This window comes from Poecile atricapillus, chromosome 14, assembly GCF_030490865.1.
Source record: "Poecile atricapillus isolate bPoeAtr1 chromosome 14, bPoeAtr1.hap1, whole genome shotgun sequence".
NCBI lineage: Eukaryota > Metazoa > Chordata > Aves > Passeriformes > Paridae > Poecile > Poecile atricapillus.
In genome coordinates, this window is record NC_081262.1 from 9,754,321 (window position 1) to 9,775,731 (window position 21,411).

The following is a 21,411-nucleotide window of genomic DNA, read 5'->3' on the forward strand; positions in this document are numbered from 1 at the left end:
TTTTTAATGTGTTAGAAATGCTTTGGCACTTCAGGGAATAGATTTACTGGAAAAGACTAAGGATCACTTCAGTAACATTTACTCAGTGCAGCATTCTCTGATTTGATAAAGGTCGAATTTCATTTTTAGTAATTAGCATATCTGTCCTAATCACCTCCTGCTGTAGCTGTACTGACCTGAATACTGCCAGTCATGGAAGCTCTGGGGAGAGAGGCAGGTGAGAGCAGGGGAGCAGCCCCTGCACCTCGGGGTTGTCACTGTGGCTCCCAAGGGCTGAGCCATGCAGGCAGGGGGAGGTGGGTGGGCAGCTGTGTTTACTCCACTGCAAATGTTTAGGGCTGGATCCATCTTTCAGCTGCCTAATCTCCTGCCATTAGCTGTGCTGTGTATTCCATACCTGCATTAGGTGTTTTCAGCAATTATGCTGAAGTAGTTCTGAGAGGATGACTTAAAAACCTTTTACTTATGGATCTCAGTGGAACTTGATTGGTTTGAGATGGGCTGTTGAGCTGTTCTCTAACTATAGGCAGAAGGCTTCTGTACAGTTTCATATCTCTGTTCCTCTTTTCAATAATAGCCTAGATAAGGGGAAACAAGATTTTCTATAACAAGTTTGTTTGCCATTCCCTGTTTGCTTGATTGCTTCAGAATGGGACCAACAGAATTAAATACCATATAAACACGCTCTTCTTTTGAATTTCATGGCAAATTAATACAGTTTTTCCACACCAGAGACTTCTTTTGAAGTCTGAATTCAACAGATTTGTCACTGTGGGATGAGCCCTGAGGTTTCATTTCCTTGTGCCCAGGTTATGCACACAAGTGAGGTATTCCTGTGTAGTCAACTTGAACTTTAACTGAGCACATAATGAGGTTGATTTTCCAGTTACCTTTGTGAAACCTTCAGAAATGGTTCACAGACCTCTTGCCCTCCATTTGACTCCCTAGAGGCTGCACACTCAAGGTTCAAAACCTTAAATATGGAGTATATCCACTTCAGATTTGTAGTCCATAAAGCAGAGTTAAGAAAAAATACTATCTATGTGCTAGCAAGATCTTAACCATAAAGCTCAGTATATTTCCTCCAAAATGAGAGATTCTGAAATTTGTTGACACTTAAAACTCTGATTTAAAAAAAAAACAAACCAGAAACCCAAACAAACAAAAAACCAACAACAAAAAAAAAACCAAAACAAAAAACCTCCACCAGAGTGAACCAATACACTTGGGCACTAGAAGTGATGTTTAGGAAGCCATCCTCTGAATAGTTTCTTGCAACTACCCTTGTGTATTAAAAAGGAATGGTACTGTGGTACCCGCAGTTCAGAGATTTTTTTTCTCATTTTCTTAATTTTCAGTTCTGGGTTTTTTTGTTTGGGTGGGTATTTTTTTTTTTAGAAAATCACCTTCTGGAGTAGTAGATGTTGATAGTAAGAGAAATTGCATTAAAAATAATAGTTCAAGAGTTCTTTTTCCTCTAGATATGGCATTTCTGGGCTTAGCTTTGGTTCTCTCTGAATCTGACATGTTAAATGTGCTCTTGTTAGTTGAAAAATATCTTCAATATAAACTGCAAATTTCATCTACAAAATTAAATAGTTGTCTCTCTCTAATACATGCTCATCTACAGCAGCTGTTTTTCCATTTCAGTTAAGACACAAAATGGAACCAAGTTCAGCAGAGTGACTCTTATCACTACTGCTTTTTCCAGTGTTAAAAGTGCACTAAATTTTTGCCACTGAAGTCAGGAGAGGTCTTTGAATTCAGAAAACATGTATTGACTGTATGATGTCATTTTTATGAAGTCATTCTTTGATTAGAATTGCAGTTTAGAAAAAGCTGACTTCTGTAAGGATAGTAAAATTGTTGTTAAATCCTGGTCTTGCAGAGTGATTTGGATTAATTTCCTGTTCTATGATGCCACAGTGAATGGCCTCTTTATCCCCAAACTACAGGAAACTGCTCAGCGTTTTGTATGAGGTTCTGCAGTGTGTGTTCCAGGGAGCTTGACTTTTAAGGACACTGGCACATCTCCCCTCTGCCCCAGCAGCTGATGTGCAACGAAAACATTGCAAGCTATGGAAGAGAAAAAAAGAGAAAAAAAAAAGTTCATGTAAAACTGTACTGTGCAGGCATGGAGCTGGGCAGGGGTGCTTGTGTAACCCTGGCTCAGGTTTGTGTGATCCTGGTGCACAGCAATGGTGTGATTGCTTTGTGTCTGGAGTAGAAAATGCCAACTTCATTGGTTTTGTAGTTCAGTTTTTAGCAGAAAATTCACCCCTGAATCTTTCAGTCAGTAGATGTGTAATTAAAAGGATATATTTGAATAAGACCGAAATTTTGTAGTTTAAACAAGTGTTGCAAGAATACTTCAACAGAAATTATTCAGTAGTGATTTTGTTTTTGGGTCTTCTCATACCCTGGGATACGAAGCAGTACAATTAATAAAACTTTAAACATCTAATAAAACATGATATGCTGCCTCCTAACCCAACAGTTCTGAGCTCAGAAGCTGGTTATGCTGGTACTCTTTGCTGAGGTGTCAGCAGCGAGGATCTGTAGAAATTGGCTCCAGGGTGCCAGGAGGTGCACGCTAGGACTGGTTACTCATTTGACTATTGGCTTTCTCCTTTGTTTCATACTTTTTTTTCCTCCCAAAAAGAGGCTAGAAAATATGACAGATGTTTCTCCCTCTGAAGGATGTGCTAAACCTAAGCTTCCCAATTTGCAATTGTGCCTAAGTTGTCCTCTTTTTATTTGAAACAGGTCAGCTGAAACAATATTTACTTGAAGTAATTTGTGGAGAAAGATGTTGACTCTAATGCTGTCCAGTGTTAGGTTTTGGTCCTAATGTAGATATGGGATAATTGTGATTTTATAGGACAACAGTTCAGAAGAAAGAACAAAATTGAGAAATCTAGAACTTAATGTTTAAGAGACACTGGAAGAAATGGATCTTAATCTTGCATGTTAAGTTGGGGTCAGAAAGATAACTTAATTATTAAAGCTCACTTCTTTATGAGTCTCAAAAGCACTGACTTGGATTTAGAAGAAGTTTTTTTATTTTCATTATTATTATTTAACAGAAAATACATCATTTTGGTTAAATCTTTATGGTTCCTGTACCAATCTTATCTTTTTTCTAGGATCTTTTTGATAGATCTTTTGTGTAGATATCCTAGTTTCTGAGTGTAGTAACCCTTGTTAGCAATCAAAAGGATTGATCAATCTTACATGGAGGGATTATTTTTAATGCATTACTGGCAAGAAGTGGGGTTTTTCCAATGTTTTTTAAATCTTACATGAATCAAATGCAGTTTCTGCTGCAAGAGTCAGAGGCTTAAAGCTATATTTACATATGAGGGGAAAAGATATTAGATAATTAAAGGCATTTTAGGGGGGCAACAGCTCATTTTGTTAGACTGTAAAAGTACTTCATCTTGCACAGATGAGGGAGTGATCCTCTACGCAAGTCAGCTACCACGTTAGCAGATATTAGCAGGCTTTATTATGAGTGCTTTATCTCTTTGATTAGACCTTGATTGCCACTCAGGAACCAGATACAGCTTGCAGCCATCTCACTTCAGCTTGTGCAAGCATGTGATGAAGGAACATGAAGACAGATGTTTATAGCATGCCCCCCATCCTCCATGTTTGAAAGGCTTACTAAGGTTCATCAAAGAAAGAATCCCTTACTTTGGGGCAATTCTGAGCTGTGGTTTGCAATTGAGCGCCCCTCAGAGAGGATTTTGAAAGTTTACTTGCCTCTCTGCTATGTGTTTTCAGGTGCTCTCACAGTTGGCCTTGTGCGACAGTGTCAAACCATCCATGGACGTGACAGGACCTGTATTCCTCCACGGCTGCCTCCTGAGTGGGTCACTACGTTATTTTTCATCATAATGGGAATCATTTCACTAACTGTCACATGTGGTTTGCTGGTGGCTTCCCACTGGCGAAGAGAAGCTACTAAATATGCCCGCTGGATAGCTTTCACTGGAAGTAAGTGACCTCAACTACACAGTTGACCTGTATGCAGGATAAACTGGTGGAGTCTGAAATAACACCATAGTGTTGGAAAGGAGCAAGTGCTTAGGGCTCCTGCTATGCAAAACATTCCTTCTCTTTGAATACCACATCTGAGGGAAAAATAAGTCTTGAGAAATAAAGGGGTTGGTATCTTAAGTGACTGTAATCGAGAGGGAATAATGGTGTGAAAGAAGGGAAGCCTGAGCCCTTTACCTTCCCTGGGCAGTGCCATTAATTAAGAAAATGAGCAGGGATAGAAGAGGTCAGTCCTGACTTGAGTGGCTGTAGTATTTCATACTTCCCCACTTCCATATATCCAGGACTTAATCCTAGTAGCTTGCAATTACTGAAAATGCCCTCTCGGAGGCAGAGGAGGCAGTTGGTACATCTGAGGTAACCTGTCCCTTCCTCAGGTGTCTTGTGAATACCTCATTCAGGACTGAGGCTGGTTCATTTCTGCTTCATGCTCACAGCAGCTGCTTTATTCAGAATGTCTGCATCCTAATTGGCTATGCAGGAGGATTGCCCACTGCAGAGCATCTGCTGTGCTTCACAGCACCGAGACTTCTGCTTCCAGAAGTGACCTGCAGCCGTGCTTTAGCTGGAGGGAGGAGTACCAGTGCTTCTCTGCCTCCCTTCACTGTGCTCTGCATGATCACCAGTGTAACTCCTCACAGCTGAGCCTTCTCCAGCAGCCCTGTGTTTGCATACAGGGAAACATGTCCTATGGCTGGCTACTTCAGTGCAAAAAAAAAAAGGTACAGTGAACAAGGGGAATAACTTTCAAACTTCCTTTTCTTGGTATGTGTTACAGGCTTAGCCCAACTGAGAAATGGTGCCTTAATGGTGGGGATGACAGCATGAAAAAACTCAAAACCTGAGGGCTTTTAAATTGACTTGAATTATGACAAACCACTAAAGGTAGTGTGAACACTAACTAGAAAATGCAAGTTTGTGGTTTACATGGGCATAAATAAGATTTAATGGAACTCTGTGACATCTCATGATATCTAATACAAGTCAGATTTAACCTTGGTTTTGGGAAGGGAATAATATTAAAAAGTGCTCGGCTTCAACAAAGGTACTTCACTGAGGCACTTGTACAATCAAAGCCATCTTTCTGACAACGTTGCTACACAGCATATTAAATTAATAGTGCAGCTCTTGCAGACAATGGAGCTATTGAAATGCTGTATCCATTGTGATTGACTTTCATTTATTTTCCGGTGAATGATTAAAATAGCAGACCTGAGTATTACTGAATATTCCATCCCAACTTTTCCAGTGCAGTTGTTTATCTTATACATATTTCATGGGTATCTAATATATTGGGGGGGGGGGGGGGGGGGAAGGGGGGGTGTTTAAAGTCAAAGTGCTGTATAAATTAAAATGCTTACAGTGAGCCAGAGTCAAAGCTCTTGGGTAAAGAGGGGAGTTTGTGTTCTAGAAATCAATGTTTTTCTTTAATATCTCAAATCATCATATCTCTGCAGCTTTAGTTTTCTGCAGCTGTGATGATTAGTTCAGCCAAAAAGTGTGGTACCCTAAAGCTTTTTAGTTTTGTTTTTTTCTCTAGAGATTTCTTCAGGCTTGCAACAGGTTCATTATTAGATGTCTCAGTATAGAAGGACATTTTTATTTCAGCATTTGTCTTCATGGTATGAGATGTTTAATAATGAAACACACTAATTTGTTCTTTTGCAAAGTCAGAATTATTCATAATTCTATTAAGATATGATCTCTGCGTTGCTGAAATTATAACATTCAATGTCTTTGGTATTCATCTCCAATACATACAACTCTGTGACCTTTGCATTCCTGTTAACAAAGATGATGGGGAATTTTAGTCTGAACTCACTTATTAGGAAAATTAATTTTGAAAAATAGAAGTGAATGGAAGGAAAAATTCTAGATTTTTCAAAAAGTTGTTGAGAGTGACTTCTGTGGTTCATTGGATGAAACACAAATTAGTAACCTATTTGTAGGTTAGTATTAGGAAATATGCAGCCATGTGGAATCAGCTTGGAATACTCTGAGCAGATCCTTCCTGTGAAGTACCAGTGCTGTTTAGATGAAAACATGTAACTCATTAGAAGGGGGTAGGAAGACTTCATATTTGTTTTACTTCTCATCTGCAAGTGATTTCAAGACTCAGTGGCCTCGTGCACGCTGCTAGCAGATATTCTTCTCACAGAACTTTCTGAACACAACGCAGGACGTGCTATCCTGGGCAGGCAGGGAGGTCTGCTGGGGCTTCCAAGGGAAGTTCTGGGACTGCCAGCTCCATTCCTTCAAATGCAAGGGGGTCTGGAGTAAATATCTGAGGCTAAGGAATCCTTTTGCTCAGCCTTTTCTTTACAACTCTGAGAGCAGCAAGGAAAGCCTGGTAAGAGGTCACTTTTGCCCAGTTCATGATGGAATTTATATATAGTTGTAGAACTTATATTTTTCATGGAATTTTTGCTTGTAATCTTGTCATCTTGGATGGTTCCAGGTGTTTTCAAGTACATATCTATAGCCATGTTTTTTCATCTGCATACCTATAAATATGAATTATTGCTGAGAGTGGTCTTGTTTATCTTGTTTAGCTAAGAGACATGAAGAAGACAGAAGTTGAATCTGTCAGTTCTCTTTCTTCTGTACAGTTCTGAAGGGATACCCCAGAGGGTATTTACAAGCACAGCATTTGCCTGATTCCCCAGTTGTTGGTGGATTTACTGCACAGAAACTTATCCTTCTGACATCTCTGTAAACAGCTTTGTGGAGAGAAGAGATATTGCTGTCTTCCATGTCATACTGCATGAGTGACAAAAGTCTTGTACAGGTAAATGTGAAGGTTTTCCTTCATTTTTTGTAGAGAAGAGTCTTGCAGGAATCAGTATTCCTACTGATGTGATAGGTGTTGTCACTCTGGGCATAGATACCGTGAAAACTATCACTGGTGTTTCAGTAGTACCACATTCATGGAGTGTAATGGAGAGTGGGTTCCTTGACAGTGTTCATCTGTGCACTGCCCAGGTTTTGTGTGATTCTTCAATAAACAGGGTGTTACAAACCCATAGCTGTGCCTCCTGTGTTGGTAGCAGGCAAAGCTCTGATCAGCTGTTCCTTTGCTTGTATCCCAGAACTGCCCTTTGCCATCCCAGCTTCTCTACCATCTCATCACTAATTATGCCCTGGGACAAAGGGACACATGTTGGTAGCCAGAAAGTGACCTGGCTTTGGTATTTTTCCATATGTCTCTTACACTGCTCCTATTCTGCTACCTCTGCTTCAGATTTATGTAAACCTCTTGCTTTTTCAGGGTGCTTGTTTTCCATCTTCTGGTTGATAGGATGTGGTGAAGGTGTGGAAATCTCAAATGTTGTCATTTTCATGGTCCTTCAGACAGATACTGTTAAGTTCCAGATATAGAAACAATGTCCAGAGCTTATTCCCCATGGAGGCCATGCAGGTGATCTCATGTACGTTATTGCAATTTTGGCTGTTGCAGGAATTCACAGAGCTCCCTCAAGATCTGTTTACATCCTACAGATTCAGGTCTCTTACCATCTACTGCAACTAGAAAGGGGATGAATTCCGTGTCTGCTAATACTGAACAAGGTGCTTCTCTGAGATGTATCAAGGGAGAAGATGCTAGATGGAAAAATCATATTTCTACCTTTTTTCCAGCAGTTACCAGAGAGTCTGGATTTGGTTTGGGTTTTTTTCCTGAGGATTTAAAAGTTCATGAGCAGTAATAGACTGCTTTTCAGAATGCAAGTAAAAGTGGGGCAGGATAATCACATCCTTAACTAACGGTAGCTATCCTGTGAATGTCTGTTTCTGGTGTTCCCCAGCGAATAAAGGGCTTCTTGAGTTATTAAAGATTTGTACCAGGTGCTGCTTTCTACATTACGTGACTCTACAGAGGCAAGCAGATAGTACAGTTAGCCCTCTGAAGACTAAACATTTTTTTAAGACCAGATTTCTTTTGAAGTTTTCATTAGATGCTCAAAACAATTTCAAGCTAAAGAATCACAAGAGCTAATTGAGTTTTTTGACAGCCACCATTCAGATGCAGACTAGAAAGCTCTTCTGTGCTTACATAGATCTCCTCAAGAAACACATACCCATGCTTTCCTCGGATGGACTCAGACGTTGAAGATACAATTAAAAAAAAGAAACATTTTTTAAAGATTAGATTGTGTAATGTGGAATTACATGGACCAATAATCATGTAGATGAAAACTTTCTTCATTATTTAATGTTTAACGTCTGGTGTCTGGGTCTTTGGTTCTGTTCTAATAGATGGCCTAACGAGGTGGCACTGAGCAGGAATGTGGCAACCGTGCAGTTGCCAGATGTTTTGTGGTTGTGCTGTTTCCCTTTCCCTTTGAAGAATAACCCGGCAGTGCGGGCAGAGTGAGAGCGAGACACGAGCCCCCTCCAGTGGAACATCTGGGTTTTCCTGCTCGGCACTGGCACCCGAAGGAATGATCCTGGTGCTGACTGCTCTTGGCTCAAGGTGTTGTCAAAGCTGCTTTATGTGTTTTGGAAGGCAAGGAGCAGCTGATGTACTGCTGGGGATCATGGGTTATGAAAGCATCTTTTTTGTTTATGCCCAGGTCCTACTTGGACAATCTCTGAATTCAAATTCATCATGCCCAGTATCTTCTAGAAGATGAGTGTTTTTTTCTCAAAGCTGAGACCTGTGCTATGGAAATCATAAGCACTGAGATATAAAATATGTGATAAACTGTTTGTCTTGGATATACATGGAGTCCATTAAAAAATGGGTTTAGTTTGGGCACTGTAGCTGGATAAACTGGAGCATCTGTATTTAGAGCAGTAGTGAAGCTACAGTAAAAAATATTGATGCTGCTCCAGCCAGTCATTTCCTCATTTGTAAAGACTAGAAACTTTGTTCTGGTGAGGCCAAAGGGGACAGGCAAGCTCCTGATTTTATTCTATAAACCTTTGGAAACAAAAGCATCTGCAGCACTTCTTGCAGTGGAGCTGGTGATTAAGGTGATGGTTATTACTGTTGCCAGTGTTTTTTGATGTTGCTTGTTTGACTTTTAAGGAGGCTTAAGTAGGGAACAGCATCCCCAGGGTTTCCTCTGTCTTGCAGTGGTGGAGAAGAGAAAGATGAGACAAGGACAGCACCTGTGTCCCTTATTAATAAAATAAAAGCAGTAGCCTGTGTTAACAAGAGAATGCTGAAAAAGTCGGCATATGATGCACTTCATTCAGGCAGGAGCATTGTAACTTGGCTTGAATTTTCTTTTTTGTATGTGGCCCGGTTATAGCTAGAGTTTGAGGACCAGGAGAGGCTTCAGTGTGAGCCGTGCTTCATATTAGAAGATGATAGTATGTGGATTTCTGGGGTTGGTGAGAGAACAGAGCAGGTTCAGCTCCTCTCTCCCCCCAGATCTAATTAGATTTGGTTGAATTTCAGGTACTGTGGTGCCATGTTCCATTCACAGTAAATAATGTCTGAAACAGCACTAAAGCACAGTGATGAAATAGGAATAAAGCACTAATACTTGACAGAACTGGTAGAATCAGATAAAATTCTGTTTTATCCTGATTTAAAAAACCAATTGTATATTCTTGCATATACAATCAAATCAATTCAAAAGTTAATTGAAATTATAATTATAATAATTAATTCCTTTTTATTGTGGAGAATATCTTGCCTTGCAGAGGAGACATATTTAGAAGTCATTCATTCCCGTGGTTGACAGTGGAGTCCTCCACAGCTACATCCAAACTAAACAGGGTTACTTTCCCAAAGGTGCGCTACAGAATCACTGAAGTTGTTGTCCAGGAAACAACACTGGATGTTCTCTCCTGGATTTGATCAGGGTATCGAAATGTGCTGTAGGGAATCTTGGCCGCTATTGGTACTGTGAAATCCATAATGCAATTCTTTAACAGGAATGCTGGATTTCTTGTACATTCACACAGAGTCAGTTGCAAGAACAAAACATATACATAAGTTTGAAGTGAAATAAAAACCCTTATTGCTTGATCTCTTTGTTCACAGAGTCTGAATTTAGTTTTTCACTAAGAAGCTTGAATTATACTGAATCAGAAAACTTTATTTCATTGTATTGCAATGGGAAATTCTGAGGATATTTCATTATCTAAGGAAATATTCATATAACATTAGGAAACTGGTATCTTTTAATCTTAAAAGAAACTGTAATGACAATCTTGAGTGTTTTCTATTTTTAGCAAAGCTTTTACAGAAAAGGAATATGTGAAGAATGAGAAAGGGCAACTAGAGTTGGAAAAAGACAACTGATAATAGAAAAAGTTTCTTCAATGTTGAATGTTACTTTATCTTGACTGGGCAAAATTACTCTAAAATAGCTGGAGAAGGAATGACTGAACTTTGAGATGGTGATAGAAGTATATCTACCAATTTTTTATTCTGTAAAGAAGTTCATGATCTAGTGAGCAGAACTGAAATTACAGTCAAAATTTTAGTCTTTTTTGGGAGTAGATGAGGGATGTTTTGAAAGCATCATAAAGCCTACTCAGTAATTTCAAGCAAGTTATCAGCTCAGATAGTTCTGATCTCAGCTCTTCAGTTCAACAGGATATTTTGCTTGTTTTTCTGGAGGGCTCTGTGAACAGGTAAATATTTTCACTTTAACACAAGAGTGACTGTTTTTTTCTTTTCTCTTTTCTTTGCAGTGATTCTATTCTGTATGGCAGCCCTAATATTTCCAATAGGATTTTACATCAATGAAGTTGGAGGTCAACCATATAAATTACCCAATAACACAGTGGTTGGGTCTTCGTATGTACTGTTTGTCTTATCCATTTTCTTTACAATAGTGGGACTTCTATTTGCTGGCAAAGTTTGTTTACCTGGCTGATGAATGTCTGGACTGCAGGACTTTATATTGGAAAAGAACAAGACATCAGAATTGCATTCTCAGGAGGATGCCTAAATCGGACTATCAAACACTGACTGAAAAGAGGAATGCTTTGACTTGTTCTCACTATGCACTTTGGATGAAAAAAAGGAGAGCCTTTCCCATAACCAAATACAGACCACATTGACTAATCTCCTGAGCATACTTCAATGCAGTCAGGTCTGCACTGTGATAGGAACTAGTGAAGAATGCTTTACACTGAGAAGCATAACACTCCATGTTACTGGACTGTTCCTGTTTTTAACGTCTAACAATTTGGAAGTCAAAGTATTTATGAACTTTGTGGTGAACCAGAGGGTTGCAGAGGAATTCAAGTGAGGCTGGCCTCGCTGTTTAGGAGATTAGTGTTTTACATCTTCCTTCTGATGAGCAAAGCCTTTGGCACCAATGTGGATCAATCTTGCATTACTGCACCAAGAAGCCAATAGATCAAAACATGTTCTCTCAATGTATGTAACAGCAAAAAGACATACATGCCCTGCTCCCCCATAAGCTCTAGGAAACACTAAGGAACGCTTTAGAGGGGGATTTCGTCCTTATATTTATATAAATATATATATAAATATATATATATTTTGCTGATGCAGTATACAGTGTGTGTGTATGTATGTGAGTGTGTATATACACATATGTATATATATGTATATACACACAAATGGTTCCTGGAAAAGAACTCAGAATGCTTTGCTAGCAAAACACTGTGGTGTGCAAAACTAGAACTCAATAGAGAAAAGCCATTTTTCTGAAGGCCACATAGCTGAGAGTCTTCAGTTTACCTCATTCTTTGTAGCAGCCCTTGATTTTAACAGTTTTTTGTAATAGGTACAAACAATCCCATGCCTTTCTAGGTGCAATTTTAAGTTAAGCTAAAATTCTTTTTATGGTAATTTATTTGTATATGAGGGTTGAAGGTGAGATCATGTCATACCTTAAAATCCTAGTTTTGGGAAACTGACACTATTTAAATTATTAGCAACTGTTGTACAGAAAATCTCTTTTTCTACTGCTTTCTTACATTACCATTCATACATGTTCAAGCACAGCATTTTACCATAGGTAAGCATTTCTCTAGCACATACAAAATGCAATGTTTAAAGTAATGCAAACACTATTCTCTGCAAAGGTGGATGAACTTATTTTCAGCTGAGTATTAATTCATCTTTGCCAAAAAAATACAACGAGCAATATAATTGTTAAACATATATGCCTTGTTTACTAAAGTTGTTATTTTAAACGTAGATTTAATGACCACCCAAATTTGGAGTACATATTCCTCACTAAAATAATTTTTATTTTTCAATACAAAGATAAACCATTGATGCCAGAGACATCTTAATTCACTACTAGGTTGGTGTTTCAGGGAAGCTGCCTGCACTGTCAGTATTTGTTTTCCAGTTAATACATAGTTTACCTGAGATTCATTCTGAAAACAAAAAAATTGTCTGTTTTGGGCACCAGTTCATTGAGCTTGCTGGAGGAACTGCATTAATGAATAGACAGTCATTTTAGGATGAGATCTGTATTAAAATAAAACCAGCAGTTTCCAAAATAATCACCAGATAAGCTGGAGTGTTTAAAAATAACACAGTTTGCACAATTATTTTAAACTCTGTGCCATTCAGACCATAATGGGTCCCTGCCTTTCTCCATCTCTTCCTTCTCCCCTTCCCAAGGTATTTTAATACAAAAAGGTTATTTGTTGATGTATATTTTCTTTTGAAATTTTTGACCAAACTTGCCACTGGAATGGTTTCTAAGTAATTTTTTTTCCCAGTCAGCTTATTCACAGGTAGAATGGAGTGTTTATGGATCATTTAATTTTTCCAAAATATACTAATCTAATAAATACAGCCAAGCACTTACTTGGAAGTCATGGTCTAAATATAATTTGGTTCCTGATTTAAACCTTCATCTGCATGGGCAATCTGAGGCCCTAGACTAGAGGCCCCTAGTGATAGTGGTGGAGGTAAAAGGCAGGGTTCAGCTGCTTGATATGTGTCAAAATTTTGGTGTTATCACTACTGTGTCCTAACATAAAGTATTCACTAAAACTTGGATTATAAATTACATTTTCAGAAATGTTACACTTGTAAATAGTTCAAGATTTTTGTAACTGGAACATAGCTGGGGGGTGGGGAGAGTTTCTCAGCTGCTAAGATTTCTTTCCCTTCCCACCCCTCCAACTTACTTATTTCAGTTATTGTAACATCATGTGGATTGAGGCTTTGATTAAATGGATCATAATAATAATTTTTAAAAAAACAACAACAAAAAAAAACCCACTTACCTTGGAGCATACCCAGACTGTGGTTGGCTGACTGGAAAGTGATCTGATCTGCCAGTACTATTGCTTTGAATTATTAAATGTTAGCAAAGGTTTAAAAAATAGATTTATTAAATATTTGAGCATTTCAAGTCCAGAAATAGATGCAGCCAAATGCATTTAAAAAAACCCAACCCAGTAATTGAAGAGACAGCTGTCAACAGTTGCTTTTAATAAAGTCACTAAGTACTATATAGTACAGTATTAATTTATAGCAGAAAATCATATCTTGTAAACTGTATATAAAACACTGTTTTATGGTGCAATCATTTGTCAAACTTATGTCTGTTACTTTTGTTTTAAAGTTGTGTGCATTCTTTTCATACCTAAGAGCATCACTGTAAAATCTGCTGAAGACTATTTATAGGTTTTATTTGCACAAGGTTTTGTTTTGAGCTACAGGAAGTTCGTATTGAACATGCCTAAACATCTGTAGACTTTTTCAATTCATGAAAAACAAATGTTTCCATATGAATCTTCTCCAAAGGTAATCCCATATTTGTGTTGAGTGTTTACATAAACTTTTCTGATTCTGCCAGCCATTATTTTATAATTTTTGAAGGACAGCTCATTTCATACATCACTAGAGAATTCCATTTATTTTTTTGCTTCTAAATCCTCCCAAAGGTTTGATGACCCATCATAATGTAATTTGTGCACACTTTGTCATTTCTTTGGCTAACAAAATGTAAGACTGGAAACTGACAGTATTTTCAGAAGGAAAAACTAGTAAATTTTTCTATAAATATTACCATGGAGCTCCGTTGAAATAATCGCCTGGAAGCTATTTGACTCAGACCTGGGGAGGGTGTGCTTCGCAGAACACACCAGCCTAACAATTTAACGTGGTTTTTCTGCTGTTAATCCGGCTGGAGAGCGATGCCAGTGTCCCAAAGCACAGTCAGTGTGCCACACTCCGAGCCCCGGCCTCTGGCTCAGGTGATGCCTCCAGAGCCGGGCCCTCCTGCCGTCCCTGTGTTTCCGAGACACTGTTTAACCACTCCAGAACACGACTGTAGGTTCCTGTTTGCCCCGACACACACACACACACACACACGGGAAAATGAAAGCTGTCCTTTAAAACCTTTGTGAAGGATGAAAATAATGAAGGAAATGGTGTCTGCATGTGGGCTGTCCTGCCTGGGCTTGAAGCTGGGCCCACCGCCTGAGCCCGCCGGCCTTTACTGAGGGTTGTTTTCTATTGGTTAGAGCATTTTTTCAATTAATGATTTCCGAACAAATGTTAATATTGTATAAAATGAACATAATTTTCTTCACTTGTATTTTTGTTATTGAGCAAGTTTATCAAAATAAATTGTCTACTAAAGCGACTGGCTCCGGCTGCACTGACTGGAACCGACCCCGCCCCCCCCTCAGGGGTGTCCCCCCTCAGGTGTGGCCCCCTCCCCCCCCCCCTCAGGTGTGCCCCCCCCCTCAGGTGTGTCCCCCCTCAGGTGTGCCCCCCCCCCCCCCCCTCAGGTGTGCCCCCCCCCCCCCCCCCTCAGGTGTGTCCCCCCTCAGGGGTCCCCTCGCCTCCCGCCCACCGGCGCCCTCAGGCGGCGGGAAGCGGCGCGCCGGGGCCGGCCTCGTCTCCACCGGCAACGCCGCAACAGCGGGCAGGGATCAGGCTGGGTCCCGCCGCACCCGGTCCCGCACGAGGGAAGGGTCGGGAGGTGCTGAGGGGTTTGGGGAGACGCTGTCACTGGCGCGGTGCCCAGGGAGGGAGAGCCTTTCCCCCGTCAGGTGAGTCTCAGCGGACGGGACCGGGCGGCGCGGGGTCGGAGGAGCCGAGGGGGCCTCTCCCCGGTGGGGTGGGGTGAGGTGAGCCTCGGGCACGGGTGAGGTGAGGAGGGTCTCGGGGACGGGAAGGGCTGCGCTGACACCCGCTGTGTGCCGAAGGGCCCGGGTGGCCCGGGCGGGGGGGAGGCGGTGGAGCCCAGCCAAGGGAAAACCGGGATTTAATGGTTTTTGCTTGACTGTACCGCGCCTAAAGCCGAGGGCAGCTCGCCCACCCGCTGCCAGCCCGGCTGGCTCAGCTCCCGCCGCCGCTCTGGGGTTTGCTGTGGTTAATCTCTTTTTCTGGTTGAGCTCTGTAGCCGGTCTCCCAGCAGCTGTGCACACATATAATTAACTGTATAAAATCCCTTAACGAACAGCTCCTGCAGAATAGTTCCTAAATATGTTTTCTGTACATGGATAATTGTAACTTCTCTTTATTTTTCAGTCTGCTGTTGTCCCACATACAATATAAATTATCATTTAAGTTGCTGACAATATTAATACCTTTCTAATAGTGTTTATTCCTGAGGATTTTAACTTTTTTGCTGTAATGTCTTTTTACTTTTATTTTTAACAAGGCTAAGTCTATTCATGTACTGGATAAACACATCAGGAAAATGGCATGGTTGTTGGACAATGATCAATATTTGGAAAAAAATGGGTGAGGAAACTTAAAAAATCTAGTTGAGACTTCATATGTAGATAGAAAATATAATTAATATAAAGTATATACTATATCTCTTCAAAACATCATATATTAAATTAATGCTTAAACAACTGTCAAAGTATAGAACAATTCCTGCAGAAAAAACTTGAAATTACTTTATGACAACACAGGAATATTACAGGTAATGAATTGTTCTCATAAAATAATTGTCTTGTAGGTTGACAAAATTCCATCAACAGGGTGATGATCCACCAGAGCAAGATTCTGCTGTGCCTCAGCTAGGACCAGATAATGGATTGCTGGGAGCACTTAGCAGCAAGACACAAGATGTGCTGGTAGGCGAGTTTTCCTACAAAATGGAGCAACTAGTACAGCATATATAAATTCACAGTGGGGAATAAATAAACTGATAGACAGCTAATATGCTTCCTTACATACATTTGCATGTATACGCAGACAGTTTGATAGATGTGATCACTCATGTAATGAAACTGCATGTAGTTTCTCTGCAGAGATGAATCTGAGAACAAATTGGGCAAAACAGTAAATGAGATCAACTGTTGATACTGGTTTTTTCCTCCAGAAGGCAGAAGCCAATATATATCAGTTCAAACTCTGAATTGTATTTGGGAGATGCTTATTTTTATTCCTCTCTGGTAAATAACTGGGGTATTTATTTTAATTCTTTTCTTGAACTCTCCTATTTCTGGTCTTCATTCCTGTCTGTTTTAAACTATGCTCTCTTTTCCCTTCCTCTAGCTCACAGTCTGGGGGTATTGTGAAAACTTCTTTTCCTTTGTATCACACATTCAAAAGATTATTCCAGCACATAAAATTATGTTCTTGGACATGCACTGCATAGCAGAAACTCTCCTGAGAACTTACATTATTGTCACATTTAAACGGCACATTTAATTCCTCATACCACATGTAATTTTTTCTCACTTGATCTGTAGAGAGGACAAATGAAGAAAACTCAGTCTCAAAAGGTGCAAACAACAGAAGAATGGATAAGAAACTACAGTTTGGAATCCTCGCAGTTAACATTAGAGTATCTGGTAAATAAGGGCAATATTAGTTTGTAAATACAACACTGCCTTTTCTCTAGTCAGTCTTAACCTGTGTGCATCTCTGATGTTAACCATGCATAGTGCTCCAGGAATTCAGGAAATTGTGGTGAAGAGATGGAGTTTACAGAGGAGACTGTTACTGATTTTGAATGCAGACTTGCTGAGTAAGTATCCATCTTCTTTACTGTTTTGATGTGTAACTGATTCTGTATCACTATTTCTGCAGGTGCTGCCTTAAATCTTAATTTGTCTCTGTGCACCTCAGAGTATCTCAACATTAAATCCTCTCTGCTGAGATTTAGAGTAAGGGATAATTGTATGTCACTACAACTGAGGTTTGGGTTTTTTTAAGGAAGATGCTTATCAACCAGGTGTTGATGTGAAGCAGTTTGCTCATTTTAGAAAGGCAGCCAGTGCATGGTCAGGTTTTCATATGTAACACTGTGTACTTGGGGATTATACTTAATGTAACTTGGATTAGCTTCAAGTCATGGCTGCAGTCATGACATGGAAGTTGAAAGTATTCTAAAGGAATTTTAAATGTATAAAATCAAGAAAACATAAATAGTTTAATTTATAGATTAAATAAGCTATAGAATATTCTTCACAATTTATAAAGAGTGCTACCATTTCAGCATACCTCACTGTGTCAGGCTTTTATAAAACAGAAGCAGCTTTGATGTTTTGAAAAAGCAAAATGGATTTTCCTCTTTAAAATGTTGGCTTAAACTTTCTGTTTGCCAACTTGTGGACACTATGTGCATGGAATTAAAAATCCATTGGTTAAAGTAAAACTATTTTAGAGGACAGGAAGGATTTTGTTTTACCTGGTTGTTACTGGTTTATCAGGTTTTAACTATTTTGATATTAAACTGTTGGAAGCTGTTCTGCTTTAGGGAAAGATGTATGTAATTGGTTAGCCCTGCAACCACCAATTGTGTAAGGGCATATTTAGCATATTTTAAAATGCCTGTTTCTCGCAGATTTTGCATCTGTGAGAAAAGGGACGTGATGAAGAGACAGGTGGTCAATTGTTACATTGAAACCCAGTGTGAGAGAATGCTGTAGCTAAATGTCTGCTCTGCCTTTTGTCAGAGTGATTGAACTCTATCAGCACCGAATTCAGTGGCTGTTGCAGGACAGCAGAAAGGTAACTTGGACTTTGCAGTATATTTTTTGAATTAAATGCTATATGGCATTAAAGACTTAATTAACTTTTGAATACTAGTGAAAAGTATATTCCAGAAAGCCTTTGTATTTTCATTATTTACTGTAAGTTCCATATCATATGCAGTGATGTTGACAGTGTATTGTTTTTTCTGACCTCACATTGGTATGCAGTTTTCTGCTTTCTAGATTTAGTCTTTTCCTTTCTCTTTGCAGTCTTAGTCATCAGGTCCTCTCAGCACAATTTAAATGGGAGCAGATAATGCTGAGCTTAACCTCTTCCTGGAGTGGAGCTGTCTTGTAGTTCATTGTGCCCACTCTTGCACAGCTGCTTCGTCACACTGTGCCTGGCAGTGCTAATGCTCAGGATGCAACTCCTTGAAGGGAATGGGGAAAGCAGCATTCCAAAATCTGATTTCCACAAAGTTGCTTGATTTAGCCTGAAGGGGACAAAGTTATTTTTTATTTATCCTCTTAATCAAGGAATAAGCTGTCTTGGGAAGAAGGTAATATGATTCACTGGTAAGGATTAACTGGGAGCCAGTAGGACTGATTTTCTTCTTCTTCTTTTCCTCCTTGGCCTGGGCACCATGTCATCTTCATGCTAAAACATTTAAAATTAAAATAAATACCTTATACTTGGTTTTAAAATGGCATTGTACAGAATAAACAGTAAAATTATTAAACTGTAGATAGCTAATATTTACAGTGACTTTTCTAAGGTGTTCGGTGTTATAAAAGGAACTAAAGTTGGACTTCTGGTTGATGTGTCTCATTTGAGTTATGGACCTAGACTATTGGATTTTCAGAAGAACCTTTTGGTAAGTAATAATAAAGCAAATTTTGCCAATTTCAGCATACTAATCAAGCTTTTGTGAAACTAGAAGCCAGGAACCAAATAGAAAAAAATTTGCTTAAAATCTTAATATAAAATAAAATAGATATTTTCTATTGTAGAAAAGTATGCTCTGAATGTTGTTGAAAGTGTAGTATTTGTTAATGTCCAGATCAAAACAAATCCAATATATACTTCAAAATATTATTAAGGGAAGTGTTATTGTTAAAGTTTCTCAATTCTATCCACATTCTCTATGGAATAAACTTGCATAACAAAAACAGATGTAATTTCATTTGTGTGTTTCAAATAAAACTCCTTCAAGAAAACTCAGTTTCCACATAGTCTGGTTTGCTTAGCCTCAATATCTGAACTGTTGTTTATCCGTAGCCAGTATTACATGCTAACCATTTTTTAAAAATTGCTTGGTGGGTATGTGCATTCTAGATCACTGCTGTTTCATGTGGTTATCAACTGAAGAGAAAAACTGGTACCAGTACAACAAATATCCTTGCCTCCTGCCTCATTAACAAATTAGTTGGAATGCCATAAGTTTGCAGGTTTTCTCTCTAGCCTTACCAAATATTTGAATATCTGTGAGTTTTTCTTAGAAGCCTATTTTTAGTGGTAGATAAAAATATCGCTGTAACTATTTTTAGGAAATTCCTATTTTTAGTATTTTATGTAATAACCCTACCAAAAGCACCATGGATAGTAATGCATTCATAATTTTTTGTTTATTATTTTTGTTTATTAGTGCTTAATAGATGAGCAGCTTTGTTATAAGAAGCAGTTGTACTGCCTCTCATTCAGTACAGAAATTTCACTGCTGTGGGAGAGTCCAAAAATCATCAATGTTCATGTGTACGTAAGTTAATTTCTCTCAAAAATCAAGATGTTTCAAACAAGGTCTCCGTTTTATTTGAGTGATCTCTTGTAGGTAATAGTGTTTTTAATCTTGTGCCTGTAGTGATTTTAAGAGGGGAGAAAAGCAATGAATTTGGCATGTGGTCAGTGGTTTCAAGATGGTTTACACATACAAAATATTTTAGCTGCTCCTGTGGTTTGTAGTAATCTTTGTGATCTGACTTATTTAGCACCTAAATATTCTTCCTTTTTTTCCCTCTCCTAGGCTACATGAAGCAAGACAGTGGATACAAGAGCTGCAGCCTGGTCGAGGCTGTAATTTGCTGAAAGCCTTAAGGCATGTCCTTCCAATGAAAGAACTGAATTCCTTGGTTCTTATTGTAGGAAGCTGGTAAGTTCATTATCTGTCTGAACAACCAGATTTAGATTGGATACAGGCTTGTTACAAGCAACTGAACTTGATAAAAAAGAAGTAGAAAATTTAAGATCCAAGTTTTACATATGTTTAGTTTATACCTTTGAATTCCTTTATTTCTTCCCTTTTTTACTATTTATAGATTTTTTCTGGTATGAAGCTATGTTTTTCCTTTGCTGATCACTTATCACAGTAATCTATTGAGAGCCTGCTGGCTCTCAATTACATCAATTGTCATTAAAGATGTCACTGAAAGAGTCCACACCTCTGGGAAGGTTAGAGGATGAGATTGAATGCTTAATGCTATTTTATAGCAAAATCTAAGATTCTTCTCTCTGTGATCTTAGTAGTGCTGATAGGGAACTTAAAATGTGTGATTAAAGAAATGAAACCAGATGAGATTATATAAATTATGGACTTAAATTCTTCAGTTCTACTGTCATAACTTGAAAATTGCAATATTGGAGTTGGGATTACGAGGAAAAGACTATAATAAGGATTCTAGGAGTGTTACTTTACTCCTAGTTTATTAATTGTATTTTATTTTAAATGTGCAAAAAGGGATGGTGTAAGCTTGGCAAGATTGATACTCAGAGTAATTGAACTTAAATTTCAGACAACTTAATGAACACACAGTGTTGATTAGAAGGTTCCAGGTTTTGCTTAGATCTGCTCTGAACAGAAAATAGAAGTGAAAAAATCTTTAATTTCTGTCCCTGGCAGAATTGTAGCTGGAAGGAAAGGTTTTTACTAGCCATCAGAGCTTAGGAAATGAAAGCTGTGTAGGACACTAAGTTCTAAACACCAAGCAAAGTTTTACTTTCTTTGGTGCCTTTGGAAACAGAGGGTATCCTTTCATACCAGAGTTGAAAGGTTTTCTATCACAGCAGCCAAAGCCACAGCTCCCGATTTTTAGCTTTCAGGGCTAGCAGGGGATACTTCAAAACATTTGTTATGAATGGGAATAGAATCCTAGCGAGTTTGTTATCATTCAGATTTTCAGGACAGACCCAAACTACAGTGGTGACATCTCAGTAATGCTTGAAAGAGGGAGAGAAGGTTCCTCCAAAAGCATGATAATGCTAAATACCTCAATAATTCCCATTATTTATTGTTTCTTTCCCAGCTTTTCTTCCATGTCTTCTTCAGTATGGACTTTTTCCCCCCATTTGATTACTGCCATTTTTAAGATCTTTTTTCTTTGCTTTTTTTAATCAGCCCTGATCAGTCTTTTGAAATACTATGTGATTATGCTCAGCAGTGTACACTGGGGAGAAAAGTACAGATTCACATTGTTACATATGATTGCAACCCTGCTTCTCTTGTAAGT

The 21,411-nt window shown here is 38.8% G+C and overlaps 2 protein-coding genes across 5 annotated transcripts in view; both read left to right on the forward strand.

Moving 5' to 3' along the window:
• MOSMO (modulator of smoothened) overlaps positions 1-14,612 on the forward strand; it is a 31,615-nt gene extending 17,003 nt beyond the window's left edge. For 3 of the 4 annotated variants that reach the window (XM_058849937.1, XM_058849938.1, XM_058849939.1), the window contains 2 exons: positions 3,787-3,999; positions 10,714-14,612. In XM_058849937.1, coding sequence (XP_058705920.1) covers positions 3,787-3,999; positions 10,714-10,898 — 398 coding nt within the window. In that variant the 3' untranslated portion in view covers positions 10,899-14,612. Of the gene's footprint in view, positions 1-3,786; positions 4,000-4,840; positions 5,019-10,713 lie in introns of those variants that run through there. The other variant, XM_058849940.1, reaches the window with a different exon arrangement.
• Positions 14,161-21,411, forward strand: part of VWA3A (von Willebrand factor A domain containing 3A) — a 31,047-nt gene continuing 23,796 nt past the window's right edge. The window contains exons 1-10 of the mRNA XM_058849971.1: positions 14,161-14,296; positions 14,787-15,024; positions 15,945-16,062; positions 16,684-16,808; positions 16,887-16,961; positions 17,893-17,947; positions 18,687-18,785; positions 19,557-19,663; positions 19,932-20,057; positions 21,300-21,405. Coding sequence (XP_058705954.1) covers positions 14,161-14,296; positions 14,787-15,024; positions 15,945-16,062; positions 16,684-16,808; positions 16,887-16,961; positions 17,893-17,947; positions 18,687-18,785; positions 19,557-19,663; positions 19,932-20,057; positions 21,300-21,405 — 1,185 coding nt within the window. The remainder of the gene's footprint in view (positions 14,297-14,786; positions 15,025-15,944; positions 16,063-16,683; positions 16,809-16,886; positions 16,962-17,892; positions 17,948-18,686; positions 18,786-19,556; positions 19,664-19,931; positions 20,058-21,299; positions 21,406-21,411) is intronic.